Below are 22,345 nucleotides of genomic sequence, written 5' to 3'. Positions count from 1 at the left end.
CAGGCTTATGGTTTGTTTTTCCCTTTTCTATTATGTATTTTGTATTTCTTTCCAGTATGCTTGTACAAAGACTAAAGTCCCTTAGTTTCATATCTTAGGCAAACGGGGTCCGTTTAGGCAAATCTCGTGATGTTTTAGAAGCAAGTTATTATTTACATTGGGTGGTGGACGGTCTTATAAACATGATGTTATTTACTGTTAGTAAAACCAAAACAACCGAAATTCGATATTCCTTAAACGTCCCATCATCACTGCAGGCGACACTGAACGAACGCTTTCATTATTATAATAGGCTACGCGTCCTTCGTCACCACCCAGCTGACCAATCAAAGCTTTTGTTTATGCCAGCGTTGCGTCGCTGGCGCGTAGAGAAGGTGGGGCTCTGACGCAGTGCTGCTGCTGTGAACGTTCACTGCTGGCTGCATGCGCAGAGAATAGACGGAGACACACAAGGAAAGACTACAGCAGTCACCACTGCCCTCCTTTAATTCTAACTCACTGGATATGTCTTAGATTTTTTCTCTCATGTGGTATCAAAGGACGCGCTGGCGGAATCGCCAGCCACAGGAACTGGGACTTTTGATGTGCGCGTGCGGTTTTTATTCTGTGGTCTATGGCGCAGATAACGAGGATGCGTGAAAGGACGCAGCACAGCCTTGTTTTCCTGAATGCAATTTAACATATTATCGGATGAAGATGAAATCGGCATGGTATAAATGTTGGTTTCATCTTGCTTGCTGTGCGGAGAACCCGAATCGATAAAGTAAGTGATAGCAGCACAATGCTGCCTAGTTGATTGATCACTGTGCTCAATGAGAACAAGAAGGAGGAGCACGGCTTCGATACGATGGCTGAGGAGAATAACCTGAAGACAGCTAAATTATGGAGGGATGCGGCTCTGCGCTCCAGGAAGCTGAGGAGCAATCTGAGACACCTGACTCTCAGCACCAAAAACTGCCAGAAAATTACATTACCCGAGGACATAAAGGAGATCGAGGTCCTCAATCTGGGCAATAACTCTCTTCAGGAGCTCCCAGAGGGACTGGGCTCAACCCTGAACGGGCTTCGTATCCTCATCCTTCGTCGGAACAAGTTTGCAACTGTTCCCTCTGCAGTATTTCAACTTAGTCAGCTGGTTGAATTAGATATCAGTCACAACTGCTTGAATCACTTTTCAGAAGATATTGATCTTCTCAAGGGGCTTAAAAAGTTGAGCATCTGTCATAACAAAATCCAGTACCTGCCATCTCAGATTGGAACATTGCAAAGTCTGGAGGAGCTTGACATCAGCTTCAATGAGCTGCATGATTTCCCCAGGTCCTTTTCACAGCTCAGGAAGCTCAGAACGCTCGATCTGGATCATAACAAGCTACAGCGTTTCCCTTCTGAAATACTTGCTCTTCCTGATCTGGAGGAGCTTGACTGCTCTGGGAATAAACTAGAGGGTCTTCCAGGTAACATCATGATGCTCCAATCTATTAAAATCTTGTGGCTCAGCAGCACTCGCCTCTCGTTTTTGCCTGAAACATTTTGTGAGCTACAGAATTTGGAGAGCCTGATGCTTGATAATAATTTCCTCACAAGCCTGCCACAATCGTTTGCGAAACTGCAGAAGCTGAAAATGCTCAATCTCTCCTCAAATTCTTTTGAACATTTTCCTCAGGTTATTATCAAACTCACCAGTTTGGAGGAGTTGTATTTAAGCCGGAATAAACTGACGTTCCTCCCTGAGGATGTAGGACAGCTGTGCAATCTTGCTAATTTGTGGTTGGACAACAATAGCATAACGTTTCTCCCGGACTTTATTGTAGAGTTAGGGAAATTGGAGGAACTGGTTTTACAGGGTAACCAAATCGCCATCCTGCCAGACAATTTCGGAAAACTTTTCAAAGTCAGAATTTGGAAGGTGAAAGATAATCCTCTCATTCAGCCTCCGTATGAAGTGTGCATGAAGGGGATCCCCTACATAGCTGCCTATCAGAAGGAGCTTGCACATTCCCAACCTGCTGTGAAACCCAGGCTTAAACTGGTTTTGATGGGTCAGAGAAATGCAGGGAAAACCACACTCAGGCAGTGCATTGTCAACAAATCGTCAGATGCCAAGATGGCCATTGGATGTAGGGGTATTGACGTGACAAACTGGGTAGCGGATGCAGATCGGAGTCTTACATTCATTGTATATGATTTATCTGGTAAGCAGAACTATGATCTTATCAAACCCTTTTTCCTCTCTCCTGGAGCACTTTATGTTTTGGTGGTGAATCTGAGATTGTACACATCAAAGAGCTTCTACTCCCTTGTTGGCAGTGTCCTTCACTTGCTTAGTGCCAAGGTCCCACATGCAGTTGTGTGCATTGTAGGGACCCACAGTGACTTGTGTGAAGAGGCCGAGGTTGAAGAAAAGTGCCTGGATATTCACAGGCAGATTTCGCTCCAGGAAAAAACAGACACTGAATGCCTACAAGTGCTTGCCCTGCAGGTTGACGAAGCCCTTGAGCAAGGTTTTGACGTCCGGACTTCTAGCCCCCATGTTCTCTTTTATGGGGTCACAGATAAAAACTTGAGACGTAAAAAGTCTCAGTTGCAATATATGCTCAACAATCGACTACAAATACTGTCTCCCGTGATTTGCGTCAGTTGCTTGGCGGCACAAAGAAACATCCAGCATTTGAAAGAGAAGCTCATGTCTGTCGCCGATCACATGGAGATTTTCCCCAATCTTCACAGAGTCCTGCCAAAATCATGGCAGATGCTTGAGGAACTGCATTTTAAGCCACAGGATTTATGGCTTTCTTGGTGGGATTCGGCTCGGTTGGGCCTTCAGGCTGGGCTGACGGAGGACCGCCTGCAAAGCGCGCTCTCGTACCTAAATGAGAGCGGTAAACTTTTGTACTTCGAAGACAGCATGACGTTGAAGGAATACGTCTTCCACAATCTACCCCGGTTTATCGCCATTTTGAATGTGTTTTTTCAGAGAGACCTCGCTTCAATGCTTGAGAAACTACAGGCTGAAGGAGACGATGGAGATAATGCCAGGTCTACACAGATGCACGGTCACATGGAGGGTTTTCTGTTGCATGGCCTTCTGCCGTCAAATGTGATTCGATTGCTGCTTAAACCCCTGGTACAGACACAGCAGGACTTGCACCTGATAATGGAACTGCTGGAAAAGATGGGCGTCTGCTACTGTGTAAACAAAACTCGCAGCAAGCCGCTTAATGGGGCCACCGTCTGGTATAAGTTTCCCAGTCAGGTCAGCAATGAGGAGCCCCATCCTGAGGCCTTGGCAAGTGGGGGATCGTCAATCCCTGGTCAGATCTTCTCGGTTGAGCAGCTACAGATTGAATACAGGTTTCCTTTCTTCACCCCTCTTGGACTTTTTGCACGGTATAGCGTGCAAATCAACAGCCATGTGGTGCAGCGGTCCGATAGAAAACATCACATCTTTGCCTATCGGGGTAAAGTGCCTGTGACAGTGAGTTACCGGCCCTCTCGGAGCAGACTGCAGCCTGAGACCCTCTCCATTTCTAGCCATGCATCCTTGCCAAATATCTGGACAGCTTGGCAAGCCATTATTCCCCTAGTGGAAGAGTTAAACGTTCTTCTGCAGGAATGGCCTGGCCTTCACTACTCTCTGCATGTCCTGTGTTCCAAGTGCCTGAAGAGAGGGTCCCCCAATCCACATTCCTTTCCAGGTTAGTGTTCAGCTATGATTGTGCTTGATATCATGCATTGTTCATAATACAATTTGTCACCACAATTGCTTAATACCACCACATATCTGCATTAATGTTAAAGAATAGTTCACTCAAACATTTAAATTCCAGATCGTTCCAGACTTTTATGACTTCATTTCTTCTGCAGAACACAGATATTTGAAGATCTTTTTAATTGTATTTGTCCATACAATTAAAGTTAAAAGAGTCAAAAAGACTTTGGACCCCATTCACTTTTATTGTATGGGTTCAAAATTCAGATATTTTGTGCCACAAAATGAAGAAATGTATACAGATTTGGAATGGCATGAAGGTGAGTAAATGATGACAGAATAATTTTTTTTAGAGTGAACTGTCACTTAAACATAATTTAGTCTGTTGGAAACATACCATCATCTGATGGAAAACAAGCTGTTAACCAGATACATTCATTCATTCATTCAACGCTGATATGCAGTCATAAATCTATTAGGCATGTATTTCAGAGCAAATAAAGGCTAGAATTAATTCTGCAGTGATGAATAAAGTAATCTTTGCAGTGCTGTCACTATGGAGGCATATGTCTGGGTTTATTGCCAAGTAAAAACTGTACAGTAAAGGATGAATCAGCATGAAATTAAGTCATTTTGGGATGAATCTAGGCTAAACAAAGAATGAGCATGGCTGGCCATTACAAGAGAGAGGGGGTGGTCTCACTGGTTTTGAAGCTAGAAACACATTAGACTGAGCTGTCAGCCGTGCTGCTGAGAACACAGGCTCGCACATCCACAGCAGTGGATAGAGTCACCATGGTAACATCATACGCCTTTCTTCATGGGATGCAGATTAGGTATATTTACTATACTAAGTTCTGATAAATAAAAGTAAAATAAAAAATAAATAAAAGTGATTTTCATACATTCAGAACTATTCTTGGGGGTCTTGTTTTCTGTAGTTTTGGCATGTCTGCAGACTTTATGAAGATTTCACACCTCTTAAGTTTCTAAAAGTGTAAAATGTTGGCGTGAATTCTTTCTGGCAGACTACATAGTTATTCTGAGCTTTAAGGAGCTCGGTGAGTGATATTTCTGTACTGTGTAATTTGTTATTTTTATATCAGCTGTTAAAACAGGCACATTATGAGTGTTATTTTTAAGATTAAGTGGTGTTGGCTTGTTAGAGACATACCTCATTGAACACACCATAATATGTTATGTTTAATATGTTATAACATTCGAATAGTTTCACACCTGAAAGGAAAACATGCTTTATTATGATGCAAAGTACAATGACTCCATAAAATATGTAGTCACTTAAAATGTCTGAATGTCATTGTATTAAATAAAAGTCTAATCAATGAAAACTTTTAAGTTAATAGTGCTAAAACTTTTCTCAGAACTAATTTTAGTATTTTTATTTTTAACATTTTGAAACTATTTCTGATTACCTTTACTCTGACCTTTTTAATTTTGATCAGTATTTCTATTGTTTGATCATTGAAAACATATCAAATGAATTTATGTGAAACGTTTGTGCACTTTATTTCTTTATAATAAATGCTACTTGTTTTTTTTTTGTTTTTGTTTTTTATTATATAATGCAAAGACAGTTTTTAAGTGTACTTAAATGTCCAAATATGTTTTGGGCCCATTGTTTTTAAAATGGTCAGGTATGTCGTTTGTGCATACTCTCAAAGTTATGATTTAATGTTTCTAATTATGCATATATAACATATTTTTTATGTAATTCTTGTCATTCTTCACCCTAAAGTCTTTGTTATGCAACATATTAATGTTTTACCTGGAAATCCTGTAGAATAGGCCAGATGCTACAGCTCTATAGATTTACAGTAATGTTTTAATTTTTCTAATTAAATAATTATATATGAATGATGTTTAAATAGCTGGTCAGGATGTTCTCTTAGGCTTGACAGCTTGATTCCTGAAGTCACATGATGAGACAGGTTCAGGTGGGGCACTTCCTGACTCACAATAGTTCTTAACAGGAGCTCACAAAGTGTAAAGGCCCTGTGCCATGGTAAAGACCTGTTTGGCCTGCTTAATGAGTGCATTAGCTTTTAAGTACCCATTGTTATTGAAGGCTGGATTAGTTGAGCTCATTAATGTTAATAGATATAGATTGAAAGCTGTATTTGTGGTAGGGATGCCAATCTGTTGCTTCGTGTTACCATATACAGGTTTCTTGACTAGTAAAAACAGAACAACATGTTCAAGGTTTTTTGCTTCTACCAAATGTGAAGGCATGATATTTTTGGCTCACTTGCATGTTGATTTAGAGATGACTCTCCACTCTCTGATAGACTAAGCATAGTGTAATGGTCACAGGCAGTTCACCTTTACTTCACAGAGTTCAGAGATCCAAAACCACTTTCTTTTTGGATTTATCCTGATCTGATAGCAGATCAAAGTATTTTCATTGAATTTTCTTTACATCCCTACATTCATTGCAATTCTGCATCTTGTTTGTACCTCAATTCAATTCAATTTAAGGACCTTTACTGGAATTTAAAATGCTTTCTAGTGTGTCAGGGCTTGTTTGGGTGTTCATAATATGTCAGGTCAAAATGTTTTATATCTCAAATAACAGTCTGGAAAGAAAAGCGTGATGTGAACTTCTTGATTTGTACGTACACCTGTTTTTTTACCTCCTTTTCTCCTTACTTAGTGAAGCAGAAGTTTACACTTGGATTCAAGTATTAATATGACAACCTTTTTTAATTACTAAGTCTTTAATGCAGGCAGTTTTCTGAAATAGCAGATTTGTCCTTCACATCCTTTTAAGAGCAAAGAATTGAAGTAAAGTAAATTACTTTTGACAGATGACAGTTGGCTTGCATGGCCTGATATATATATATATATATTTGGCATCTTCAGACAGAGCTTGAAAATAAGGTAAAACTGGCATAACCTGTTTGTCTGTGAACTCAAATTGATATGATTATGTACAGTCGCTTCTCTGACCTGTTTAGAAACTGAGCCAACTGATGTTTAGTCTTTTGGCTCTTGGACTGGATCTTAGAAATAAGAGACCTATGGTTGCTCCCTGAGCTAAATCCAAGCACTGCACATCAGAGCTGGCCGAAGCACCTTCACTGTCAGCACACTGTACTTAAGTCACAAAAGTTGCCTTTATCAACTGCCATTGACCACACATATGTTGTTGATGGTAGAGTGTGTCACTGTGGTGCCAAAAAGTATCCATGTCAGCAGTCACGACGGCCTGTCTTTTAAGCAGCTTTTCTTAGCAAAAGCCCTGGCCAACACCTTTTTGAGTGACCTCAGCTTGATGTGAACCTTGCTGGTATTTTGAGATATTTTAGACGCCACGGTGACAGACTAGTGATGGCAGTTCAGTACAGAGCAGTTTAAATAAAAAGTTTTAATTATAGTACAATGTCTGAGTTTGAGTTATGAAGTTATAGGCTCACTCTACCAGATATGGTTTTTGATGGTTTGAACAAGATGTTTGATGTTTCTAGGGCTGCATGGATATTGAAATTCTGCTTAATACAATGATAATTTAATAGTAATAGTAATAGTACTATTTAATAGTAATACATGTTATTTTAATAATAAAATAACATTTATAACATAACTTATAAAAGCAAAATATTAATATTTTAATAACATTAATTTATAATAAATTACATACTAAGTTATCTAAATAAATCAAATTAAAGCGTTCAAGTCAAATGCTACAAGATAATTTAGACATCACTACATTATAATGAACAATATGAAAAATGTATATTAATTTTAAGATTTGCTAAATTTAAGATTTTTTAGGTATAACTTTATACCAGTTTTATTGTAAATAAGATAAATTCATATAAACCTCAAACCTTATATAATTGAGATTATATTTAACAGTGTGATTAAATAGTTTTACAGATTAACTTTTTTTTAGTTGCAGCTAATCTTTTTAAAAAATGAATTTGAATAAATACATAAAATCCTACAAGTATTTTTAGGCAGCACACTATAAGTCATAACAGTATAAAAATTGATATTTATTTTTAGGTTTTAAAAAGATTATAATATTTTAATCAAAATCAAATAAGATTAGCTAATATTAGGTGTTATGAATTAGTTAGTTTTATTGAGCTTTTTAAAAATAACTTGTTTGTAACCTGTTTGATGTAAATAATAACTAAATGTAGAGAGTCATTGTTCAGAAGTCAATTTATAGTTTCTATATGGTTGGGTTTCTTCCCCCTTACATTAGTTTTCTGCTTTTAGCCTTTCATGATGTAGCATGCTAAAATGCTTTCCCTGTCTCTTTGGGTACACAGGATCAGTCTGATTCCTTTCAGAGATGATCTCCTTAATGGATTTGACAGGATTACCTCATAAGTGAAAGGGAACCTCAAGGACTGGCAATTAAGTCAAAGCAGAGTTGGTTAAGTAATCTAGTAAACTAATTGTCATATAGTCATGAGTAAGTTCATATGGCATCATATCATAAGGAAATCAGATTTTTATGAAACTCCCCTTAGGATAAGAGCTGTTCCCAGATGACTTATGAAAGTGATTTAGCTCAGAGGTGTAACAGTGAACATAACAGAACCTGTACCAAGATAAAACATTATGTATGCAATAAATAACTCAAGATGAGACAGAATTTATGAGATGTATGCATTATGATCCGGATGTTGTGGTTGGATTGTTTATGGCGTCAACAGGAGGTTTTGGGTGTTTGCAAGTAGTTCTGATATGTAAAATCCTGCTTCCCTCTATTCTTGCACTGGACCTCCGGAGATTCTGCCTGTGAAAACATTCTGCTGTCGGAGTTCTGGGAAATGATGCTGATTTTGAGATTCAGTAATGGTCAGCTGCCGCGTCTTTCTTTGGGTTTCCTTGATTTGTATCTGTTCTCACGATGACTTTGGCTGGATCACAAAGGCAGTTTTATCTCTTTCCATTGAGATTATTGCCAAACTCTGAAAGTTAAGACCGGGGAAATGAAGCACCGTCTGTAAAATATATCATATTTAAAGCATGTTTTATTGATGATTTGACAACTTTTTATTGTTTTATATGCTCAATCTTTTATTCCTTGTATTTAGGTCAAAGCAGGCAGGAAAGATGCCTATCATATCAAAAGTGGAACAGGAATCCTGATGGTGGTTTTGCAATAGTGGATTGGCTCAAATGTCAGTCTCAAGTGAGAGTGAAAGTGTTACGTCTCTCATACTGGGATTCTGTGCAGCTAGTGATTTCAAATGCCTGTGTTTCATCGCTGTATTATTGTAATTAGTTTAGAATCACGGGTTATGACAATCTCGGGCTGCCATTCTGGCCAAAGAAGAGCCTTTAAGGTGTGTGTTTGACCTCCATCTGTATGATTTCATGTTTGTTTAGCATGTTTCAGGCTGAAACCCTGTATTCCCAAGCACCGGAACAATCTGATGCTGTCAATCCTGTTATGTCACTATGTTCCCTCGAGGTCAACATCGTAAGCCTGCAGAATTATTCATGTGACCTGTGCAGGGATGAGTAGAAGGGTTTGTAATGCATGTGCCTTCTCTTTTAATGTTGTCATAACAAGGGTCGCATCAGCAGATTCATCTACGTCAGACATCAGGGGTTGAGTTGATAGAAATTAAACCCTCACTCCGATGATTTTTCAGGACATTTCAGGGCTCAGAATATTGGGAAAAGCCTGATTTTATGCAGATTCTAAGTCTTCTTCTTGGATAATTGAATTGTTAATAATCATAAAAAACGTTATATCCATGACATAGTTCAGTGTGCATCTAATAAACCAAGCCAGTCAAGAAAAGTATTAACATTTATATTACTTTTGTCAACATCTGACACTCGCTTGAAGTGTTTATTGATTTATTATAATTTTGCAATTGCTAAATTCACTTGTAGCATTTAAAACAACTGATTTTAGTGTTTTGTTATTTTATTTGTTTGGACAAAATAGTATTAAAAATGTAATATGTAGTCATTTACAACATTTGATTTTAGTATTTAAGTGGTTTTTTATTATTATCTTAATTTTTTTACAAAATACATGTAATTTTAACACTGTCCATTTAGATATTTAGATATCATCCATAACATGAAAACTAATTATAATTTTATAAGCATTGAAGTGCCCCATAATGCCATTTTTAAGGTTTCTAATATTGTTTTGGGAGTCCCCTACAATAGATTTACATGCATGCATGCATGCAAGGCCAAAAAATGCTTTTGTTTTCACAAAATCTGCATGTAATATCACCTCATTTTCCAATGAGTAGTTCAAAGCAGTTCTAAGACTCAGTTTCTCTAAACCCCTAATTTCCGTGAGCCCACTCTGCTCTGATTGGTCAGATGGCCCGGTCTGTTGTGATTGGTCTACCACATACAGCACGTGTTGGAAACCATACGCCCATTGCCATAGTTCCATATTTTAAATGCTTGATAGAAAATTTAAACATCTATTATTTATCATACTTACAGGTTGTGTTCAGTGGAGCCATATTTAGATATTTAAATATCTTTTAGCCTCAGGATATTTAAGCCCTGATCCTATCTGCCTTTTTAGATTCTATTCTGCATCAGTTGAAATAGCACCGCTACCTACATACTTCACCAGAGAATATACCTTCTAACAGCATTTATTGTGACGCCAGTCTTATTGATTTGTGCAATTGTGCATAGCTGGAAAACATTGGTTAGTTTCTCATGTGGTATTAATGTAGCACACTTCATTTGTTGATTGCATAACTGCTGTACTGCCAGCTGCAGCGTGTTGTAAGTGGACAGATCTGTCCATACAGATGAAGTCCTCCAGCCGTCACATTTGGCAGTAAAAACAGTGTCAACTTCCTCCAAAGGGAGAGATGCTGCTATTCCTGGAAGCCAGTGTTTGAGGTTGTTCTGTGGCCAAGAAAGGTCTTGTGCGAATTGAGAATTTCGGTTAGGACAAGCATAACATTCTCATACTTGACTTGTAGGATGCAGGAAACCAGGGTGCTCAAAGTGAATGTTTATGTCTGCATGGGTGGAATAATTGATGAAGTGTTTATAAATATTTCTAATCATTTTGCATCACTGAGTACTGGGTTAAATCTGAACCCAGCGGGAGTGCTGATCTGCTTTACACTTGAATGTGTTAAGCATGGAGAATTAATAATGCACTGTGAAGTAAACCTGAGAAAAATGGAAGATTTGCCTTAAAAAGTAAATGATTAAATAAAATACACTTTTTAACAGTATTGGCTCTGATATGTTCATTTCAGTGTATTTCCGTTTGTTCACAAAGCGTCCTCCTCCTCACTGTGGCTGTTGAATGTTGAGGGCTCTGGTTCTCTCGTTGGGGGCTTCCTGCATCTCAGAAATCAATACAAACTCAACTGAGCATGATTGGCATAATTTGTCAGCCAAAGCTAGCACATACTGATAGCGGCTTTGTGGATGGCCATAATGCATGTTGGGAGTGATCTCATTACGGACCAGATGTGAGCATCTGTTTCGAGCCAGTCAGATGGCAGATCAGGCTTAAAGCAGCCTTTTTATTAACAAGATATAGATAGATAGCAATGCTAAGTTGAGTTTTTTATTCAACTTTTACACAATGGATGATTATGTTCTTCAGCTGTCTTGAAAGTACTTCTCACATGGCTTCTACACTTACTGCTTTGAAAAGTGTCATTAAGACTCTGCAGCACACGGCTTGACCTTTAACCTTTGCTGTGTGCAGCAGATATAATTGGGTGTTTGCCCTTTTCCAATGCCTATGTTAAATTCAAATCTCAAATTCACTTAATGGAATTTAATCAAATTTCTGTTGTATATTATTTCAGCATTATTTCAGTAAATGAAAATGATTTTCAATAGTTTTAGGGGGTTAAAAGCAAACTGTGTTCATCTGCTTTACATATCACTGAGATGGTCACGTCTTATTTAAGTGGGCGGTGAGAATACAAGCTGACAAGGCTGCAAGTAGCGCACTGCGGAGCACTTGCAATCTAGACTGTGTTGTTAATTAGATGGGATCATTTGTGTCTGGCTTATTCCAGATGCACAAATGAAGCCCTGATCTTTAATTACAACATTGTTTGACATTGTGTCACCTTTAATGGATGTCTCTGTATGGGGTTCACAAATAGCAAAGGGAAAATAAAGAGAGGAATGAAATGTTTAGAAACATCTGTAATGGGATGAAAAAGAGATCAGAATCAGATTTGTGTTTGAAGAAGAGAATAGATGAATTGTGCTCAAGAAATTTTTACGAATTCCTAAGTTGGCGCTCGGATCTTTGAACAGCCATTTGTGTGGTTATAATCAGATTTTAGTAGTGTTACTGAGAGAGAGATCGATATGGATTTGTCATTATTCCTTCCTCAGGTTTACCCTTGTTGTCTGCAATGAATGAAGTTTGATGGTGCTGATTTTGAGTCATTTTCCATTTCCAGTCATGATTCGTCTCCCATGTCAGTCCTTTCATTGTTATGCCTCTGTCTCACTATGGAGTCTTATATTTTATACGTCCTGTGAAAATTACCCAGAGGAATTAGCAACTCTCTGGTCTTAGTTCCAGCGCATTTTATTTTCAGATTTTGCAAATTAATGTCATTCAGATTCATAAATAATGGTATTTTTACACTGTGGTAAAGGGATAGTCATCGTTTACTCACCCTTGTGTCATCCAAAACCCATTTGAATATATATATATATTTTTTTTACATGGAACACAGAGGGACAAAGTCAGTGTGTTGAATCATTCAGAGTGGAAAAGATCCAGGTTAAAATAATAATTTGTTTACTAATCAGATATCACTTCTCCTGTTGTGAACTCTTTTTGTTTGAAATGACTGGAAGTTAAGTAGATTGTAAATTTTGTTTTTTTTAGTGTAAGTTAGAAATCTCTAACTCGGAGTGCTCCACCCCTTAGTTAATGATTGTGTGTGATTGGCTACTTTGCTGATTCAACTGCTGACTAATACATCACTGTCGACCTTCTTAGAGATATTTATTTCATTCTTCCTGATTGTGAGCAGACCTTTGACTTCAGGGCTTTTCAGCGACAAATTTCTTAGGAACTGAATGAGATTCTCTTTTAACATGACCCATTTGGCTTTTTTAGCAGAGCAGACAGCTGTGTGGAAATCTCATCAGGACGCACAGCACTGACCGAGACATCTGAATCCAGACGAATGTTAAGCTCTGGCCACATGCTAGTCAATGCATGGACGTGTGACACATTTGTTTACATCTCTGTTTATTGTTATACTCTATCACTGTAGTACAGACATGTTGTTTGGTTGGATTGCGGAGGGGTAGGGAGGATACACTTTTACTGACTCTGTATCTAGTCGTTGTCTTTTTTTCAGCCCAAATACACCTATTTTGAAAATTAGGCAGATTTTTTATTTTATTTATTTATTTATAAGCCGCTGGCCTTGAGTGGCTGCTCAGGTCTCATCCTGCTGTTTCAGCATATTGTCAGTATTCCCTTGTCTTAAGTGAGCATTTTTAGGCATCAAACATAGGTTAAAAATTTCACAAATAGTCACAGTGCGGTTTTGTTGTGAATGGTTCAATAAATCAAGCTGAACTTCTGCTTGACAAGCGCTGTGTCAGCTACACGCTGTTGATTCCGGAGGCAGTTTATTTTGGCAGTACCTTAATGAATCCACATCTTCTGGACACTCGGGAAAAAGACGAAGCATTCCAGGATGTCTTTGACCCAGATTTCAGACTTCACAAAGGGCTGCAGAGCGAGTCACAGCATGAATGCATTAAAGATAAAACAGCTTTGTAAAATACAGGGCCGGCCCTGACCAATTTGGTGCCCTAGGCAAGATTTTAGCTAGTACCTCTTGCACAGCCAATTCCAGATGGGTGCACAATAAATAAACTGACATTAACTCAGCTAGCATTTTAAATTAGAGAACTTTATCGTCCAAAGGCAGATTTAATATTAACATTTAAATCTTAATTTCAAGACATTCATACATTTAGAGATGCACTGATTTTAACTTTTCATGGCAGAATGCAAAACTGATTTTTAATGTATTTTATTTAAGGCAAAAGACAAGAACGAATGAAAACATGACATGGAGAATATGGTTAGGTGTTTTATTAGCCTATATTTTGATCTAAATTAGTCTGTATAATTTCAAAACCTGAAGCAAAAACAGAATTGCCTGACTTTAGGCTACATAAAACATACCAAGCGGCAGATGGGCTGAAAGAAAATGCAAATTCACTCTCTGTCAGCAGGAGAAACGTACTCGGTTACTAGCGTAACCTCGGTTCCCTGAGATGAGGGAACGAGTACTGCGTAAGCTAGCTTACGCTATGGGAAAAGGTCCCCTTTTCTCGAGAATATGAAGCCAAAAATTATCCTTAATTTTTAAATAATGTAAAACGCAGTGCTGCAGCACAGCAGACCCAAGCGAAGCGGCTCGCGCGCTTATTGGCTGTGCTGCGGCAACTGCAGCAACCTATGGTGAGGCGGCGGAGAGGAACGAACCAATGGGGGCGCTTCGCGCCCATTGGACGTCAGAGCGCGCCAAAATAGGCGTGGCTGGAACTATATAAGCCACCGCTTCGCCATAGGGATCAGGTTTTAAATCGACTGAAGTGATCACCCGGTCCGAGCACATAGCACGGCAGGTTACGCAGTACTCGTTCCCTCATCTCAGGGAACCGAGGTTACGCTAGTAACCGAGTACGTTCCCTTTCGAGTAGGGATGCACCGAAATGAAATTCTTGGCCGAAGCCGAAGCCGAATAATAATGAAATGCTTGGCCGAAGGCCGAATACCGAACGCGGTGTTTCGCATTTTTTCCATTTATTTTGCCAATTTTTTCACCATTACAATAATTAAATGGTAAAAATTTGCTTTTTACTATTTTGTGTTGCTTTTCAGATAAATAAATCAAATAACAAAAATACAATTTCAAAATGTTTTATTTAACACTGAACATTTTTGAACATTCCAGCAAATATTATACAAACAAAGCACAATATAACTTAAAATAAATAAATTAGTAAAAAAAAAATGCCATCTTTGAAGCCCTTTTCTTGAATAGCCTATGTTAGGCCTATAACTGACTGCTGAAAGAATGTAACTCTGTATGTCTACAACAACAAATGTGCATTGAATAGTGCAAAAAAGGTGGATGAACCCACAACAAATGAATAACTGTCCTAGACATAAGCCTACTTAGCCTACTTCTTCAGGAAAAGTGGCAGGTTCTTCTTTATGAAAAGTAGTTTCTCTGCTTTCTCACATGAAAGTCGGTTCCTCTTCTCATCGATGACATGAGATGCAGCACTAAACAGTCTCTCACTGTCGGTGCTTGTGCATGGAGCAGACAAGTACCTGCAGAAAAGTTGAACATTTTATTGCAGTTTTCTGACAGTTGCTCGTTTCAAAACGAACAATGTCTTCAAGATAATGAAATGGTTGAAACCCAGTGTAGGCCTACTATTTTACTACACTGAAAATTTTCACAAAATACATAATATAAAATATAGGTAGTAACACTTTAAAAAGTTTGTTAACATTATTGCATTAACTAACAATGAGCAATACATTTGTTATGGTATTTATTAATCTTTGTTAATGTAAGATAATAAAAAATATTTAGTTCATGTTAATATAAGTGCATTAACAATTTTAACAAAATTGTTAGAAACAATTTTAACAAAAGTGGCCTACCACTTTTGATACTTTTTAATTCAAAAATTAAAAATTTTTCATATTAGTAAATGTTAACATTAAGATTAATAAATGCTTTTAATAAGGGTTTTTCATTGTTAGTTAATGTTAAAAATAGAAACTACTTATAAAATGTTACCAAAATCCAAAATATAAATAAAATCTTAAATTAATTTCCCATACAAGTAGCCTACCTGCGTGCCATCTGCGCCAGGTCGGGAAAGCGGCCTTGATTGGTCCTCCAAAATTCGAGAGGGTTATTGCTCCTGGGGATGGGGACTTCTGAGAGATACCCATCTAACTGTTGAGCGGTCGAGCTTGTCCTCTGTCTTGCAAATGGGTTATTCTCTTGGAGGATCTCATCGAACATGTCAGACAGCGAGACTGTGCGCGGCTCATCTGTAGTACGAGCCCGTTTACTCTCTGCGCTGTTTTCATCTCCTGCGCTGTGCATCACCTGACCGTCTCCATCACCTAGCGGCTTTCCCAAATCCAACTTGGCCTGGATCATTTCTCGTGTGCGCATCTTTTTCCCCACATCCAAGTAATGATCTTTATATCGTGGATCAAGCACAGTCGCGATGCAGTACAGGGGTTCTGAGTCCGCCTGACTAAATCGTGTGCTGACAGCTTCTAAGAGCGCACTTTTAGTTGTTTTCACTCCGTGGTCTGTTTCAGCCTCTTTGTTTAAAAGACGCTTTAATGCTGCAAGTAAGGGTATGACGTCTGCCACAGATGCATCAGATGAGCTTATCTCTTTTGTTATCTGCTCAAAGGGGGCGAGAAGAGAGAGAACGTTCTCGATTAACACCCACTGGTGTGCGGTGAATGTCGCGGGCAGGTCATGATCTGCTATGTATGTAGCCAAGACTCGCTTTTGCGCAAAAAGGCTTTCCAGCATATAATATGTACTGTTCCACCTTGTGCTCACATCTTGTTGGAAACGTTTTTGTGGCATTCCGAACTGTTCTTGGATAGATTGTAGGCGCGCATAGGCAAGCGGTGAATGCTTAAAATGGCCAACAATTTTCCTGCCTATCGCTATCACATCTGCTATACTGCGCTGACTCAACAACCCCTCGTTGACCGCCAGTTGAATTGTGTGTGCCATACACCATATGCCTTTCAGATTGCTATCTTCCATGGCTTTAGCCATATTTCTTGCGTTGTCACTGACTACTGCATGCACTTTAGATCGGTCGATACGCCAAGTGTCAAACATGTTGGCGAACGCCTCGGATATGGCTACAGCTGTATGGGACCCTCTAAACTCTTGTGAGTGAAGCACAATCTTTTGTAGCTTGAAATCTGTGTCGATCCACTGCGCAGTTAAACTCAGCATACTAGTGGGGCTCACATCCGAGCTCCAAATATCTGTCGTGAAGCTGAGGGCTGCAATATCTGTGGCCAAAAGCTCATGGACGTTAGTTGAAACGACGTTATACATTTCAGGTAAGCACACGTCTGAGAAATGCCGTCTACTAGGGATGGTGTAACGGGGCTCAATATGGTCTATAAGCCTGCGAAATCCAACATCCTCTACAACAGAGAATGGTTGATCGTCCAATGCGATGAATTCCATTATCCTTTTAGTAATAGCTTTAGCTTTGGCACTGTCATTGGCAAACTTTTTTGCCTTTTCTAAGAAGTCAGCCACAGATGGAGTGGGTGTCCTAGGACTGGGAGATACTTTTCTTTTCGCTGCTGCTGTTGCCATAGCCGCCGCCGTGTCTTTCTCGTACTCTGCATGATGTTCGGGGTGTCTTGATTTTAAGTGATAAATTAAACTTGAAGTGCTGTACGTTTTTGCAGATGCACCCCCTCTGGACAATTCAGCAGAACAATGTGTGCAAACGGCCGTTTTTGCCTCTTTCTCTGACACTTTAAAGTGCTTCCACACTGCTGACATGTTTGCTGCATAAAGTGCGCGCCTCTCACTCTACGCGGGTTATTTGATTGCGTCATTAAAAACGTCATTGTTCGGCAAAATTTATTCGGCCTATTTACTTATTCGGTTGCCGAATAATTTCGGTTGCCGAACATTCGGTGCATCCCTACTTTCGAGAGTACTCTCGTACTGCGTAAGCTAGCTTACGCTATGGGAACACAATGTAAAACGCCGTGCGTGCTCGGAACTTCGACCTGTCACAGCCCAAGGCGAGAGCCCGGGGCTTTATAGCAGGAGAAATCCCAGTCCCAACAGCCAACCTTAGTGAGCTTTATATAGGGAACGAAAAAAGGGGGACGTGATAAGGCTTAGCACTTCTATATAGAAAGTACCCTGGCCTGCAGGGCAGGGACTTGCAGATTATAGAATCTAATAAATGTGGACGGAGAGGCCCAGCCTGCCGCCGCACAGATATCATCCAGTGGTATCCCACAGGACCACGCCCATAACGAGGCCATACCTCGGGTGGAATGGGCTCTGATGCCGAACGGGCAGTGAAGGCCTTTAGATTTGTAAGCCAGCGAGATAGTGTCTACTATCCATCGCGATAGGCTTTGCTTCGTGGTGGCGAGACCTCGGGTGCGCCCACCAAAGCATATGAAGAGCTGGTCCGACCTCCTGAATAAGGCGGAGCGCGCAATATAGGTTTTGAGAGCCCTGACGGGGCAGATGAAGCTCGCGTTGCTTTCGTCGCTTTGCGAGGAAAGGGCTGACAGCGAGATGACCTGCGCTCTGAACGGTGTTGAGAGCACCTTGGGGACATAGCCGTGTCTTGGTCTGAGAATGACTCTGGAGTCATTAGGCCCAAACTCGAGACAGTCAGCGCTTACAGATAGCGCATGTAAATCCCCCACTCGCTTGACTGAGGCCAGAGCCAGTAGAAAAGCGGTTTTGAACGAAAGAAGCTTCATATCGACAGACTGAAGCGGTTCAAAAGGGGGGCCCTTTAAGGCCTCTAGGACCGTAGACAGGTCCCAGGAAGGGATTGAAGGGGGTCAGGGAGGGTTCATCCGACGAGCTCCCTTAAGGAAACGAATGACCAGTTCGTTTTTTCCCAGTGATAGGCCGGCCACCGGAGCATGAGAAGCTGCAATGGCTGCCACATACACTTTGAGCGTAGACGGGGATCTGCCCGCATCTAAACGCTCCTGTAGGAAGGAGAGTATCTCCGTCACGTCACATAAGTGAGGGTCTAGGTTCCGTGTCCCGCACCAGGTGGAGAACACTGACCATTTCTGCGCGTACAGGCGCCTGGTTGAGGGCGCTCTGGCTTCCGTAATGGTCTTTAACACTCCCTCAGGGAGGTTCCCGGGTACCCGTTGAGGGGCCATACAGGAAGGGCCCAAAGTTCGGGGTGGGGATGCCAGAGCGCGCCCTTCAGCTGCGTGAGGAGATCTTTCCGCAGCGGTATTGGCCATGGGGCTGTACTGGACAGCTGCATCAGCTCGGAGAACCAAGGTTGGGTCGTCCAGAGTGGTGCTACTAGCACATCTGCTCTTCCTGACCCGATCGATGACCTGCGGTAGCATCGCGACCGGTGGGAAGGCATAAAGCGGGCGTCTGGGCCAATCGAGGGCCAGCGCGTCCCTGCTCTTTGAAAAATATATTGGGCAATGAGCGTTGTCTTCTGAGGCGAAGAGGTCGACCTCTGCCCTGCCGAAGATGCTCCACATCAACTGAACCGTTTGTGGGTGAAGAGACCACTCCCCAGGGGGAACATTCGCCCTGGAAAGCATGTCCGGGCCCCGGTTCAGGATGCCAGGTACATGCGCTGCCTTTAGCGAGCGCAGATTGTAATGTGCCCATGTCAGAAGACGTTCGGTCAGGGTGTGCAAGGTTTCTGACCTGACACCACCCTGGCGATTTATGTAGGCCACCACTGACATGCTGTCTGATCTGACCAGAACGTGGTGGCCCTTTAAAAATGGGAGGAAAGCTTTCAGGGATAGTTCGACCGCTATCATCTCCAGACAGTTTATGTGTAACAGTCGCTCCGGGCTCGACCAGAGGCCGGAGGCAGACCTGCCCTCGTACAGGGCGCCCCAACCGAGGTTGGATGCATCTGGCGAGACTACTTTCCATTTCGAGACAGCGCCCGTGCTTACGCCTAACTGATACCAGTTGGCTATTTTCCAAGGGGCCAGAGCTGTGATGCAGCCGTGGGTCACCCTGATGCGCGCGCGGCCGGAAATCCAGGCGCGCGCTGGAACACGGTCTCTCAGCCAGCGCTGTAGTGGGCGCATGCGCAGCAGGCCCAGTTTGAGAACCGCAGAGGCTGATGCCATCAGACCTAGCATTTCCTGAAATCGTTTGAGCGGGTAAAGAGACCCGGCTTTGAACGACACGGCTAGATGCTGAATAGTGAGAGCGCGCTGTGACGTCAGACGCGCTGTACATGTCACAGAGTCTATGTCTATCCCCAAAAAGGAAATCCTCTGGCTGGGAGACAGAGCGCTCTTGACAGTGTTGATCGTGAGACCCAGGCATTCTAAATGGCTGAGGATCCAGGATCTGTGTGTCGTCAGTAGTTCCTCGGAATGGGCTAAAACTAGCCAGTCGTCGAGGTAGTTCAATACTCGCACTCCCCGCATTCTCAGGGGTGCGAGAGCGGCATCCATGCACCGTGTAAACGTACGGGGCGCTACGGAGAGGCCGAATGGAAGAACCATGTACTGATAAGTCTGCCCCTCGAAGGCGAATCTCAAGAATGGCCTGTGATGGGGTGCTATTTGAATGTGAAAGTAAGCGTCTTTCAGATCCACTGAGAAAAACCAATCCCTCGGGCGAATTTGCGCGAGTATTTGTTTGGTAGTTAACATTTTGAACGATCGCGTCATAAGCACTTTGTTCAAACGTCTGAGATCTAGGATGGGTCTGAGACCGCCATCCTTTTTTGGTACGAGGAAGTAGCGGCTGTAAAAGCCTGACTCGCGCTGCGCAGGGGGGACAGTTTCTATCGCCCCTTTTGCAAGAAGGTTTATCAGTTCGGCGCGAAGGACGTGTGTCATTTCGCTTTTCACTTTCGTTTCGACCACGGCGCGAAAGCGCGGCGGTCTGCGAGCGAACTGGAGCGAGTAACCTCGTTTTATTATATTCAAAACCCAATTTGATATGCCGGGGATGGCCTGCCGTGCAGCGGCTCGTGCGGCTATGGGTTGAATGTGCTTCGGGCACTGGCCGCCTGATATGAGGGGACCAGTAGCTCGAGTATGCTGTGCTTGTGACACTGTGGTGACAGCGCTTATTTGTAGGGTTGCGCACTGAGAAGTGGGCACGCGCGCTACATTTAGAGCACCTCCGGCGCGAGCGGGAAGGTGGGCATGAAAGGAGACCCGAGTGTGTCTTTGTGACACTTGGGGGAGTGTGTATACATGTAGGGGTGCTTACTGTGTAGTGGGCACACTGCCTACATAGAAAAAGCTCTTTTTGTGCTTTATTGAGGTCGCCGTGAAAACGGCGTTTGTGTGCAGGCGTGCGTGCATTGTAACAGGCTCGTTTACTGCAGTATAGACATCTCCAACCGCCTTTAGTGAGGGGATTGGAGGAAGCATGTGAGGTTTCTTGTGTGGTGGTCCGGCCGCAGCGGGACTTAACCACGGTCTTTTCAGCCCGAAGGTCAGGAGGGCTTCGGAGGCTCGGGGTTCAGCACAATCCTGGGCCGAGGTCCCCGTCTCTCTGGCGGTTTGCGGCTCGTAGAGCGAGAGCGGTGCTGGGTTTTGGTCGCTGGGCGAGACTGTAAGTCTGGCTGCGATGGCTTCGAGGTCTGAGGGGGCGGCGCATTTCTACGGCGTCCCGCAGCAGAGCTAGAGCGTTTCGGCAGGAAGTGTCTCATTGCCTGTGACGTTTTCTGAGCCTCAGTGAAGCGTTCAGCGAAACCCTTAACCGACTGGCCAAAGAGGCCGGAAGGCGAGATAGGAGAGTCAAGAAAGGCGGATTTGTCGGCGTCTTTCATCTCCGTGAGCGTGAGCCAGAGGTGTCGCTCTAAAACAGCGAGGCTTGCCATGCTTCGGCCGATCGCTTGTGCTGTGGTCTTTGTCGCACGCAGGGCTAGATCAGTAGTGCTGCGGAGATCTTTAAAGTCATAGGTATCTGGGGCAGACTCGTCCAGGTTACGGAGAAGTCTGGCCTGAAAAACCTGCAGCACAGCCATGGTGTGTAGAGCCGAAGCAGCTTGACCAGCGGAGGTGTAAGCTCGGCCAGCGAGAGCTGAGGTGGTGCGGCACGGCTTGGATGGATGCACAGGCTTCGACCGCCATCCTGCGGCTGAGGGCGGGCAGAGGTGTGCAGCAATAGCCTCCTCGAGAGGGGGGAGGCTCTCGTAACCGTGGTCTCGGGCGCCGTCGACAGAGGAGAGCGCTGACGAGACAGAAGTCTTCAAGCGTGCGGAGAATGGGGCTTTCCACGACTTCGTGAGTTCATTGTGAACTTCCGGGAAGAAGGGGGCGTTTCTTTGCGGAGGGGCCGAAGGGCGCCCCTGCAAGAACCATTCGTCCAGCCTGCTTTTAGCGGGCTCGTCTGGAGGAGACCAGTCGAGCTGAAGGTCGCTGACAGCCCTTGTAAGCATGCGAGTAAGCTCCGCGTCGATATCAGCGCGTTGTCCGGTGCAGCTGGGTGCTGTAGAGGGGGGGGGGTCCGCAATGGAGCCCGACCATTCCTCACTACTGGACGCGGCAAGAGAAAGGCTGCCGTGTCTGTCCTCTTCCGCCTCAGGCGCTCCGAAGGAGAAAGGGGCGCTGGTGAGCAGGGGACTGGCGCTGCTCGTCCACGAAGAGGACAGGCGAAGGAGAGAGAGCGGGCGAGGCACGCGGGGAGTGTTCCGGCGTGAGCTCGCGTGTAGCAGTGTGCTCAGGCATTCTCTGATCGCGGCGTTTCTTACGCGGCACTTGAGAGAGAAGAGGCGGAGCGGGTGGAGCATCGTGGCTGGTTTGAGCTAATCGAGCCCGCAGGGTCGATATAGCCATGTTGTCGCACTCAGGGCAGCCGCCCTTGGAGAGTGCACTCTCAGCATGCTCGC

At 42.8% G+C, this 22,345-nt stretch overlaps 2 protein-coding genes across 2 annotated transcripts in view; one reads left to right on the top strand and one right to left on the bottom strand.

Moving 5' to 3' along the window:
* The first annotated feature begins 184 nt into the window (after nucleotides 1-184).
* The window catches only part of LOC132130691 (malignant fibrous histiocytoma-amplified sequence 1 homolog), a 36,909-nt gene continuing 14,748 nt past the window's right edge, over nucleotides 185-22,345 (top strand). The window contains exon 1 of the mRNA XM_059542483.1: nucleotides 185-3,695. Coding sequence (XP_059398466.1) covers nucleotides 848-3,695 — 2,848 coding nt within the window. The 5' untranslated portion in view covers nucleotides 185-847. The remainder of the gene's footprint in view (nucleotides 3,696-22,345) is intronic.
* Nucleotides 14,734-16,480, bottom strand: LOC132130709 (zinc finger BED domain-containing protein 4-like). The gene is made up of 2 exons (XM_059542504.1): nucleotides 15,578-16,480; nucleotides 14,734-15,044 (listed from the first exon to the last, which is right to left on the bottom strand). The coding sequence occupies exons 1-2, from the start codon at nucleotides 16,339-16,341 to the stop codon at nucleotides 14,891-14,893; spliced, it is 918 nt and encodes a 305-aa protein (XP_059398487.1). The 5' UTR covers nucleotides 16,342-16,480; the 3' UTR covers nucleotides 14,734-14,890.

The sequence above is a fragment of the Carassius carassius genome, chromosome 47 (assembly GCF_963082965.1).
Source record: "Carassius carassius chromosome 47, fCarCar2.1, whole genome shotgun sequence".
Taxonomy (NCBI): Eukaryota; Metazoa; Chordata; class Actinopteri; order Cypriniformes; family Cyprinidae; genus Carassius; species Carassius carassius.
This window is presented reverse-complemented; position numbering and strand designations above follow the sequence as displayed.